This window comes from Dipteris shenzhenensis, chromosome 2 (assembly GCF_047967505.1).
Source record: "Dipteris shenzhenensis isolate YYH24624 ecotype China chromosome 2, Dip_SZ_1.0, whole genome shotgun sequence".
Taxonomy (NCBI): domain Eukaryota; kingdom Viridiplantae; phylum Streptophyta; class Polypodiopsida; order Gleicheniales; family Dipteridaceae; genus Dipteris; species Dipteris shenzhenensis.
Window position 1 is genome coordinate 33,818,738 of NC_141597.1, and position 11,947 is coordinate 33,830,684.

The 11,947-nt window shown below is 38.8% G+C and overlaps 1 protein-coding gene across 1 annotated transcript; it reads right to left on the minus strand.

Annotated features, from left to right (window-relative positions):
- Positions 1 to 3,288: 3,288 nt before the first annotated feature.
- On the minus strand, positions 3,289 to 10,173 carry LOC147904661 (uncharacterized). Its single transcript, XM_087392022.1, has 6 exons — positions 10,045 to 10,173; positions 9,836 to 9,967; positions 9,539 to 9,762; positions 9,158 to 9,427; positions 8,858 to 9,001; positions 3,289 to 3,649 (listed from the first exon to the last, which is right to left on the minus strand). Exons 1-6 carry the CDS (start codon positions 10,171 to 10,173, stop codon positions 3,289 to 3,291), a joined length of 1,260 nt encoding a protein of 419 aa, XP_087248148.1.
- Between the last annotated feature and the right edge of the window lie 1,774 nt (positions 10,174 to 11,947).

The window sequence follows — 11,947 nt, forward strand, 5'->3', positions numbered from 1 at the left end:
CCTCTCAAGGCACAATCTAAGATGTTGCAAATGTTCCTCCTTCTTCCCAAACATAGAAAAATCATCAAGGAAAACCCTGATAAAAGTAGTCAAGTATGGAGCAGAGAATTCTTGAATCTACTTTTAAAATGTGGGAGGTGCATTCTTCAGACCAAATGTCATAACATTGCTAGCAAATCTCCCACCACTCTAAAAGCAATTTTGTCTCTATATTCCATAGCCATCTTTTTTTGATATAGCCACTGAAACCATCAAGAAAACTATACATCTCGTGACTAGCCACAGCATCAAGCATTGTGTCACAAAAAGGTAAGGGAAAAGGATCTATTATTGTTGCTACATTTAATTTTTCGTAATCAACACATAATTTGATCTTACCATTCTTCTTGGGTACTACAACTATAGGTGAAAGCCACATTACCTTATCCACTGGGTAAATTAATCCCACTTTGAGCAACCTATAAATTTCCTCCTTCACCTTTTGAGCATAATTTGGGTTCATTCTATATCTTTGCGGGATCACTGGGAGACAGCATCCTTCTTTAAGTTGATCGTATGTTGACAAAAAGATGGATCAACCTGCTTCATGTCGGTATAATGCCAGGAAAATACATCTTTGAATTCTAGCAACAACAACTCTTTCAAAGCTTCATGAAAAGTTCCATCCAACAAAGCACTGACATGCACCATCTTCGGATCTTGTTTTGTCCCGAGATTCATCTCTTTGAGGTCATCCTCCTGAACTCTTGCACACTTTCTTAAGTGATCTTCAAATGCTATTTTTGCTTCAATGATTGCTTGAATATCTGTTTTGATATAAAATTCTTCTTTTTCTTCTTCATCATCCCACTATTTTGAAGTTACCTCATCTGACTTCTACTCTTTGTATTTCTTTCGGACTGTCCCCTTTCAAATTAGGAACTATGGTAACCTTCATTGATAAGAAACTGGCCACTTCATTTTCTTATATTGATCCAGTATGACTTGCACATCCACTTCAAAAATTAGAACCAAGGATGGATTTCTTTTGAGAAAACACTCTTCCTCATCGTCTTCGACTTCAACCACCATGTTAATTCCTTTAGTTGTAAAGGGTTGAACACTTTTTGGAGCACTCCTTGTTGGAACCATGGCCATTTTAAATTTCTTATTTCCCTTTCTAATAGTTACCATATTAGCCCCCCAATCTTGCTTAATCTTGGCTACCTAAAACCACGGCCTACTAAGTAGCATGGAATAAGATTTATCATCTCCCTCCATTCGAAGGACAACAAAGCTGACCATAAAAGTTAGACCACAAACTCCAATTTTTTGGTTTCTCAGTATCCCGAGAGGTTTGACCCTCCTTTTATCTGCTAGTTTGACTTGAAAAGGGGCTGGTTCTAACTCATTGAGACAAAATATTTTGTAAAGATATTTTGATAATATGTTCACGCCAGATCTGCCATCCAAAAGGACCTCCGATATGATTTGTGATTTATATTCTATGTGAATTAATGGGACATTATAATCCACATCTTCAATTTGTGATGCATTAGCTTTGGGCTCAACTTCCCAAGCCTCCACATAATCCCCTTTTGCCTTTTTAATTAGGCTCACACCACTGCTTGACAGATTAGTCTAGCAACTGTGTTTTGAATGTTGGTACTAGATTAAGAAGTTGGTCCAATGTAATATTTATCTGGGCCTCAGCAAACTATGAAATAGTTCCTCATGGTCCACTACATCCCCAACTTTTGGCCCTAGGGAGCCAACTCAATATGTATTATGTTACTAGCCTCATCCAAAATCCAAGGTATGGGGGGACAAGGTCCATATATAATATGCATGTATTTTCTACAAAAGTTTTAAATATGCAAGGGAAAAATATGACACAATCTCCAGTCCTCCCTTCCACAAAGCATAAGGTTTATACTTTTAAAAATATGAAAGATTTTAAAATTTGTACATATTATTCATAATATGTGAGACCCAAGGGGGGGGGTCTTTTGGATGAGGGGGATTAGAACAAAAAATACACTAAAATTAAAAAACCCAACTCCTTTCAAAATTATGTAGCCTTTTCATGTGTTACCCAAATTTCATGGTGTAAGGACATATTTGAAGCTCTTTAAGTGTAAAACACAATCATGCTAATTTGACTAACTTTTACTCATGGCATATGCTTAAATTCCTCGCACACTAAATATTTTCATAGGTATTCTTACTAAAGGGAGTTGGCATCCCAAGCTTTTGGCTTGTTGAGTATCTCACGAATTGGATGACCCTCTCTGGAAGGAGTCTTCTCTTTTGGGACATTGATCTTCTTGTTGAGTATCTCATGAACTGGATGACCCTCTCTAGAAGGAGTCTTCATGTTGCTCTTCGGGCACAACAACATCCCTTGTACCCGCTTCACTCTTGTCACATTTCTTTTCTAGTTCCTCATTAATTGTTGCTAGCTTAGCACATTAAGGATGGATCTTTTTTTCAACCATTTGTAATTTTGCATGAATCTTCATTTTTGCATATTGGGATTGTGAGGTATCTTTCACTCTCCACTTAGCTTTCTTTCCTACATTCACCTTACCAAGAACTTTAAGAAAATTTTGTTGAAATTTATTTTGCTCATTCCAATCAATTGGATGTTTTAACTTTTTCTGCCACCACAGGCAATTTCTTTTCAATTGGGACTAGACCCTTGGATCATGTGATGGAAGTGCTTCAGGATAAATTTGTTTCTTTGGCATCTCCCCTTCTTGCTTGCAATCGGTACAATCACAAGACACCGCCAACATAGACTCCCAATCTTTCTTTCCATGCCCACCCTTCTACTTCACTTCCGCGGGCGTGCTTTTTGAACAGCTCTATTCCAACTGAACAAGCACATCATTGGCTTGGGCTAGTTTGATGAGGTTGATTTTGTGTTTGTGATCGATTTTGGTATTGCACAATAGGAATACCCATATCATTGCAGTGTTTGCACCATAATTCACAACCTGGGCCTTGCCGATGTTCGGCTTGACCACAATACGTGCAATTCTAAGCATCATTGTTTTGATTCGATTGTCGAGATTGATTTCCCCAATTTTGATAAGGTTGTCTTCTTTCTTAATTAGCAGGATCATTCACCCCAACTTGGTTGACTGCAGATGGTTGTGTCGCTGCTCTAGTATTTTCAATATGAGGAGGCAATCTACCCCTATAACTTGGATTATACCAACAATTGGCACTCTCATGATTTCTTTTAGAATAGAACTCACATTTAGGCTTCTCAGATTAGGAAGCTTCTGACAGCCCCATGCTTTTTTAATGTTGTTTGATCTTCTTCTTGAACTTCTCATCTCCTGAGGAAGATTTCACCTTTTTCTTTGATTTAAGACCCCCCTTGGATTTTGCTTTCTTTGATTGCTCCTTTCTTTTTTGTTTTGCCTTCTTGTCTTCATCATTGAAAACATCTGAATCATCTTCCTTAGACTCAAAATCTATATCTTCATCTTCATTGTCTGTATTAGAGTCCTCATCAGAATCTGTGTCAGAATCAAAATCCTCTGCATTCTCCTTTTTATTTCTCTTGGATTTTCTTTTGGTCATGCCAAATCTTTGTTCACCACGTTGTGCGAATGCTACCATATTTTCAAAGTCATTAGCTCTTGCCAGGGTGTCCCTCCTAGAAATCACTTCTCAATTTGGTATTCAATCCCTTTCCAAAGCAATCTCCCAATTGCTCTTGAGTTGGTCTATGAGTGGCGGCTAGCCTTTGGTTCAAATTATGGAGCTTCTGGTGGGTGTAGTATTCTACCAATAGATCCTTCTGCTTCAATTACCAAAGCTTTTTGAGATATGCTTTTGGTGTTTTCTCTTGCCAAAACCTTGCAAGCAAAGCTTGCTTTAAAGCCTCATAATCTGCAAAGTGATTCATGCCATATTGAATGAACCAACTCATCACCTTACCCACCAAAGTGGCTGCCAACTATTCTTTCTTCACCGCCTCATCAAGCTGTCCTTCGAAACCACTTGCTACCCATTGGGTCTCAAATTGACCAATGTGTCTATTAGGGTCTTGTTTTGTTTTGCCAATGAATTGAGCTGAGTGGACTCTGAGGTTCTGCATGTTGATTGTAAAGATGATTGGAAAAACCGGTCATCCTCTCCTTAGACGGGGTTGGGGTGGAAGTGGGTCATACAATCGCCTTCGGGCTCCTACATATAGTCAAAATGTTGCATGATAACCATGAGCTACACGAATGAAAGATTTGAATGGAGACCATGAACAAATATGAAGAGGGGAAAGGAGAAGAGTGGAGATGAGGAGAGAGGGTACACCACAAATGACTAACTGTTCACTAGATTTAGTTGAAAATGTAGAATATATACAAACCCATTTAGGATTAGGGTTAAGGCATCTAACCCTTTTCTTTATAGCACTCTATTGGGTTAGTGCTATGCACATATGACCACATGATGGTGCTATGCACACATGATCACAAGATGTTGAGCATGAACTCTCAACACCTTCCCTCAAGATCAGCATCATGAAGTAGGCCTTCCCTCAAGATGATGATTCTGGGGAATTGAAGAAGGATTGAACATTACACTCCACACCCATTTAATGGCAATGTACTTCCTCTATGTCAAACCAAGAGCTAGTCGGTGTTTCTCGAAAATCTCTTTACCGAGTGGTTTGGTGAATATGTCTGCAACATTCGCTTTGCTATCGCAATGCTACAGTGTGATGTCACCAACACTCTTTCTCTAATGAAGTGCTCTCTGACATCAATGTGCTTTGTCTTGGAGTGATATACTGGATTCGTGGAAAATGCTTGAGTCGATTGATTATCATAGTATATTGTTGGTGGCTTTGACCCATTTAAAGTAATCTATTTCTAACAATAGTCTTCTGAGCCATATAGCCTCACATGCACCTGTAGTGAGTGCTCTATGTTCTACTTTAGTTGAAGACAAAGAAATAGTTGGTTGTTTGTTTGACAACCATGATATAGCACCTTGACCAAGGAAAAATGCATATTCCTATGTCGATCTCTTGGTCTCATGATCTCCGGCATACTCACTCTCATAACATCCATGCAACTGTGGATAACTTTGTTTGTATCATTATCCCAAACTGTCTTGTACCTCTTATGTATCTGAAGACTCTTTTGGCTGCATTTCAGTGAGACTATTTTGGATTTGCCATAAATTGTGCTAGCGAACTTACTACATAACAGATATCTAGCCGTGTGATAGTCAGATATATAAGAGATCCAATGAGTTGCCTGTAGTACGTGTCATTGACTGAAGGCTTTTATGAATCTTTAGTAAGTTTCAAACTGTGTTCCATGGGAGTGGTTGCAATCTTGCAATCTGCCATATGAAACTTCTTCTCAACATATTTGAGCTGACTCATGAATGTGCTATCTGAATCTCTCCAGAACTCAATTCCAAGACAATAGTGCATAAGTCCAAGATCTTTCATGTCAAACTCTACAGATAACTCTTGTTTTAGTTTTTTGATGAAGCTATCCTTTCTTCCTGTCATAATTAGATCATCTACATAAAAAAGTAATGTCTTCCCCTTGAACTTTGTAGTAGAAAGTATGATCTACATCAGACTTCATGTATCCCAGATTAGCAAAATACTTGTCGATTCTACTGTACCAACTTCTAGGTGCTTGCTTTAATCTGTAGAGACTCTTTTTGAGATGGCAAACCTTATTCTTCTTTCCTGGTTCAACATAACTTGCTGGTTGTTGCATGTAGACTTCCTCATCTAGATAACCTTTAAGAAATGCATTCTTGACATCGAGTTGGTACACATTCCATCTGTTGAGTGTCGCTAGTGATATCAAGAATTGTATGGAATCCATCTTTGCTACTGGAGCATAAGTCTCATCATAGTCTTGACCATATTGCTGTGCAGATCCTTTTGCAACTAGTATGGGTTTGTATCTTTGAATACTTCCATCTGGATTGTACTTCACTTTGTATACCCATTTGTTTGCTATGGCCTTCTTTCCTGGTGGAAGGTCACATAATTCCCAAGTATTATTATCGTACAAAGCATCCATTTCTTCATTCATAGCAGTTTGCCATTTTGGCTTGTCTGCTGCATCTTCAAAGTATAGTTGCTCTTCTGTGGCCATTATGGTAGTTCATAAGAGCATAGTTGGTGGTTTCAACCTGAATTGCTTTGCCTTTCTAAGCATATGTCAATCTAGCTGGAGGTCTCCTTTCCCTAGTAGACCGTTTGAGCTGCTGTGACTTTGCTTAGGGTGTTGCTAGCAATTATTGCTCTTCTTCACCAACCTTTTCTATAAATGATTGTGAAGTCTATGCTTCCATCTCCTGTGTATTTGAGGTTTTCCATTCTAATTCCTCATCAAAGATTACATCTCTCAAGATAATGACCTTGCGGTTGATGGTGTATGCTTTGCTTTCTTCATTGTAGTCAACCATGATGAGGTAGTCAATAGAGCGAGTGAGAAAAAGCGAGCGGGCCCAATGAAGCGAGCGAGTTTTTTTACAATTCCTCCGATGAGAACAAATTTGAAACCGAACTTACTATAGCAAGATGTTGTCATAATAAGCATACCAATAATCAGACTTACAATCCACCCTATCTTTCACTTGAAGAACATAAACTAATTACCAAACTCATAACATAGATGACTATTAAAATACCACTTCACCCGCAAAATGCACTAGACCAAACTTTCCAAATGTATCCATGGTTCACCACAACAATTATCAGTCTATGAACAAAATGGTGTTTTAAACCATGTTCTAATCCACGTGACATTCATCATCAAGAAAGTAGTTGCGCGCATGTGGTTTATCTAATTGCCGCTCATCATATCTCTTGTCGGCTGTCATGAATCTTGCCATTTTTTCTGCATAGCATGGCAACAAACTACAACAAAACATACATTTCAAAGGAAAGTAAGTCAAAGTGGAACAATGAAAATAATTTCCAACAAGAAGAAAGTCTTGCCATCCTTATGTGTTATACAAAAGACAATTCGCTACCAACAAAAAGCAAAAAAAATCAATTGCTAGATCAAGGCCTTACAAACACTATCCAAAGCATCAAAATTTGTACTTTCTTGATTCAAAGGCACCCGTAAATGTTCACTATCTACCATATTATAAAGATGCTAAATAACACTTTCAAAGTCCTCAATTTTAGCATTCAAAATATATAACAAAAAAACTCAGGGCCAGTAGCATACTAGTCATCAAAGGGGTTTGTGACAGGTTCCACTCTCTCTTCTTCCCCCTCTCCATCATGCTCTGACCTGATCCGTTTTCCAGAATGATCTGCCACAAGTGGCTCAACAATGCTAGCCATAATACTGTTGTCTGAATCAAATGAAAAACAAGGCTTGCCAATGGCCTGACAAGCACGCATAAGAGGGGCTGTGCCACAACCCATCTCTAGAACCAGCCCTCCAGGAACACAGAGAAGAGACATAATGCAACCTACAAAAAAACTACTCCTCTCTAGTCCACCTCGTGCTAGCTGAGAAGACATCGGCACGATTGTCCTTACAGAGGGAGGTATGTAATGAGTCCAGACATCTTCACGTGGATCAATCAAAAGCTGTTGGAAAAGTGGAAAGCTCTCCTCCCAAAAAACTATTGGATTCTTCTTTGCTCTACGTATTAGAGCTAATACTGAAGATTGCATCTGGAAACCACATGGAGAAAAACATGTATAGTATATTGACTTCAACTAGCAAGCATTATAGCATGAAAGATGGCAAAGATAGCATGCATAGGACTTATCCTTCCAAACATAGCATGCATAGGACTAACGAGGAGACATTTGTCAAAGACACTTTTATCATGGTATGCAAACATAGAATGCATGGAATGGTAGCTTACCTTAACACTTTTATCATGTTCTCTACAAAATCCATATGGAAACTTGTCATGAATGATCACACGTCTGACAACCTCCAAGCCCTGGACATATGCAAACCGTTCCATCCAACCAATACATTGTCCTACAAGCAATTAATTTTATTTAAAACTAGTAGAATGGAAACAAAAAATGTGAAATGTCAATTGTGGTATTGTGCCTTACCTACCAAAGGACATATGCATGCCAACCAACCACTATCAGACAAAGAAGCTGATGCAACTGCAAGCCCATGCCGCACATGGTCCTCGAGCAAGACATTCCAAGTAGGAGTGGATCCTCTCTCATCAAGTGGATAGCCAGATGGAAAATCGAGCAATATAAAATCTGAAGCCCACTTCACCTTCTTACCCATCCTCTTGTAGTCCTGATCTCGACTAGCCACTGTAATAAAAAACTCATGCAAAATAGCATACTTATCATTTCTTTTAGAGTCAGCAAAGTCTTTGCCCATTGCAATGTAATCTCCAACTGTACAAGCAAACAAAGGTGTGATGCCACGGGCCAAGGAAATGTCAGGTGACTGTGATCGATGGAACACGTATTGCTTCACAAGTCCCAAGATTGATTCTCCACCTATATGCAAAAGCAAATTAATTACAAGTAAAACTAGTGTTAAAGGAACAACTACATATGCAGAACACAACAACACCCTTACCTGCACTCTCTATGTGATCCATTTCATGCCGCATAGGACTAGATGGTCCCTCAAAGAGAACAATCATAAACTTATTAATGCAATGTCAAAACAAATTGAAGACAGCATCAACAAACAATCATATTGTATCTTCCTTACCTTTTTCTGGAGGATGTTCTTGTTTCTCTTTCTCTTTCTTATCTCTCCTTGAGCTTCCCTCCACTTTGTCCTTACTTGCTTCATTGGCTTTTTGTGAAGCATAAGTATTGTACAAGTCTCTTTCTCGCACTAGTACTTGTCCTTTAGGAAAATCTATCCACCAGGGACAATGTGCTAATTCCCATTGAGAGAGACGGTGCATGCCAGGTGGATACATGCATGCAGCATGACCAATCTCCACCCAACTCTTGCACAAATTTGGAATGTCAGAGATCCTTTTCTCTATTGCCAAGTGGGAGAGATATCTATCAACCAAGAAACACAAAAAAATTGGATGTCCCAAACCATCAAAAGGTCAAAAAATCAAGTGGAACAACCATCAATGATTGTGTAATTACATGAATCAATAGCACAAAAATAGACAAATGAAAAATGAACCTTCGAATGAATTGACAACATACCTATAAACCACCCTATGGGCAGCCATGTCCAACTCAGATAGTCCATCTCCTTTTTTTCCACCCTTGCTCTCCATCTTTGTTTCCTTTGATCTTAGCACCACAAACATATGTTTTCTCCCCTCCAGTTTTATATCCTCCATGTATTGCTGCAATGTGTAATCCTTAGGGGTATCCAAAGGCATGCCCATTGTTGTGATCACCCTCAAATCTTCAAGCACTTTCAATGACTGTCTCTCCACCTTCTCCAAAAATATCTCTCTACTAATCCACCTAAACAGTAAAAGTTGACGCAATTTTATAATAAAAAAATAAGAGTCATGTTATTGGCAAGAAACAAACAAACACCATGAAAGATGATTCGTATTGGTAGAAGAAACACACCCTCTGTACTCAAGGTCGCCCACAGGCATGAAGTACATGTCTCGCATAGGTTTAGTGGCTTCTAACAAAGAAAGGAAAATATTTTTTTTTTCTAATCTCAAATCAGACTTTGCAATGAGTTGGAGCTTCTCCAATGTCACGCAAGAGTCCACACCATCAAAGCGCAAGGCAAACAACTTTTCCAACCAAGCCTCTCCAAGACCAGGATCTATACAATTCAACACCTATCCAAAGATGACATGTCAGTCACTTAACTTCAAAATAAATGCAACAAAGTATAGAAAATTCAATTCACACCTTTCCCATCCTATCAGCAATTCTCTTTTGAATTATGGTACGCTGCTTTCCTTCTACCTCTCCCCTTTGATCTAAAGGTAGCTTTGTAGATATTTTGTCCATTGCTTTTTTAAGCTCTGTATTGTACTCAACCTACATACATAAGTTCCAATTAGAGAAAGCAAAGGAGTGATAAAGAAGTAAGCATCAATACAAATGCAACATTCTACCTGGAAGACAAGCCTTGCCAGATAACCTCTTGTCAATGGAAACCATGGCTTCTTCCCTTTACTCTCTTGAGCCCTCCAATTCTCTATTGATTTGATCTCACTCAAAGACAATGTTTTCATAAACACCATAGAGTCACACTCACAAATGTTGTGTGCATTTATGAGTATGTCCCTTAGACTGGGTTTGATAATGGCATGTTCATTCATGCTAGAAAACAAACAGTAAAGTACACAACCCAATCAATTATAAATGCAAAGTAGCATAAAACACAAATGTGGAGAAGATTCAAAGAGTCCATGTACTTACGAATTCATTCGTTGTAGCCCTGCCAAGAGAGCAATCTCACTAATTTTCCTTGGGTCAATTATTGTGCATACCACTCGTACATGTCTTTTCTTGTTTGTAGGAAAGATTTCCTTGATAACACTCATCCATGCAGTGGTCCTATGATTGCCCTCCCAAACAAATAACATCTTTTGCGACATAAAATGAAAGTCAGTGTTAGACATCACATCTTTCTCAAACTCCTCATCCACCTCTCTCCAGGTGGGAGACCAACTCTTCCTCATATCATCTGTCACAACTATCTCCCCTCCATCACTCTTGCAGACAGATACAATGAAAGACCCTTTCTCCGGGAGATAGCCCTCCACTTGAAATGTACTTTTGAGTGAAGATACATCATCACGAAGTCCTCTCACTCTTGCATAAGGTATCAACCTACACAAGGGAATGCGAGGACACTGGTTTGAATCAAGCATCCTACATTTGCCAATCACATCACCTCCTCCTTCCACCTGAACTTCACTATCATCCAACTCATCCTCCTCCACTCTTAGACCTTTATCTCTTTGAGTTGATGATACTTCAACCTCTAGACCCACCACACTTTCTTGCTCTTCGGTTCCACCTACTGATGATTCAACATTGTGATCTACTTTTGTTCCTCTTGTCACCTTTGTAGAATGTGCCACTTGAACTTTTCTGCCTTTTTTTCCTGTCATCCTGAAAAGACAAAAAACAAGGCATTTTTCCAATCATAGTTCTCAAAACCTTTTCAATAAAAACCAAAACTAAAAACAAGAAACAACATGTAACAACAGATAGAGTATAACCTACGGCAGGTTCAAAGGTCTTCTCAAATCTTTCCATATGCTCAAAAAAACATGAGAGCTTTTTCACATATATATATGATAAAGGGTTTGTTTATGAAAACATATGCAATACATATCACGAGGGCAAAGCCCCAAACAGATAATGAAGTGTGTACACCTCATAAGGAAAAAGCTTCAAACAAATATCTCAAACTGCTGACATATATGAATGCAAAGGTGTGTAAACTCGCACTTATGAATAAATATCATTTTACATATCTAGACAAAAATACATGTATCTACCAATGCAATTGATTTCCAGTTTAGGGAACATTCACCCACTTGTGTCCTAAAAGACAAAGTTTCATCTCCAATGCACATAGTATATCAACTTGCAGTGGTATCTATACACTTAGATATATGGAATTACAGTGGCAAATATGCACTTCTATGCCTACCCCTTACCCTCATGAAAAGACACCTTGAGAAGCGAAAAAGGACAGCGCGTTAACGTGCTGTCCTTTTTGACATCTCAAGCTGTCTCTCATGAACGCTTTTCAGCAAGGCTTTTCTACTCAATCCTCCATGTATCAATACTCATAAGAGGTTGCTTCGACTATTTCATCTTTTGTCTCCAAGTATGCTTTGGTATACAGGTCTTATGGTCTTTGGAATGCTATTGGACTCTTGGAGGGATAGGTCACATGGTCTTTTGATCGCTATGCAAGGAGGGGACTATTGGACTGCCCGAGGGACCAAAATAGGCAACGCGTTAATGCGCTGTCTCTTTTGGTCTCTCATGCAATTC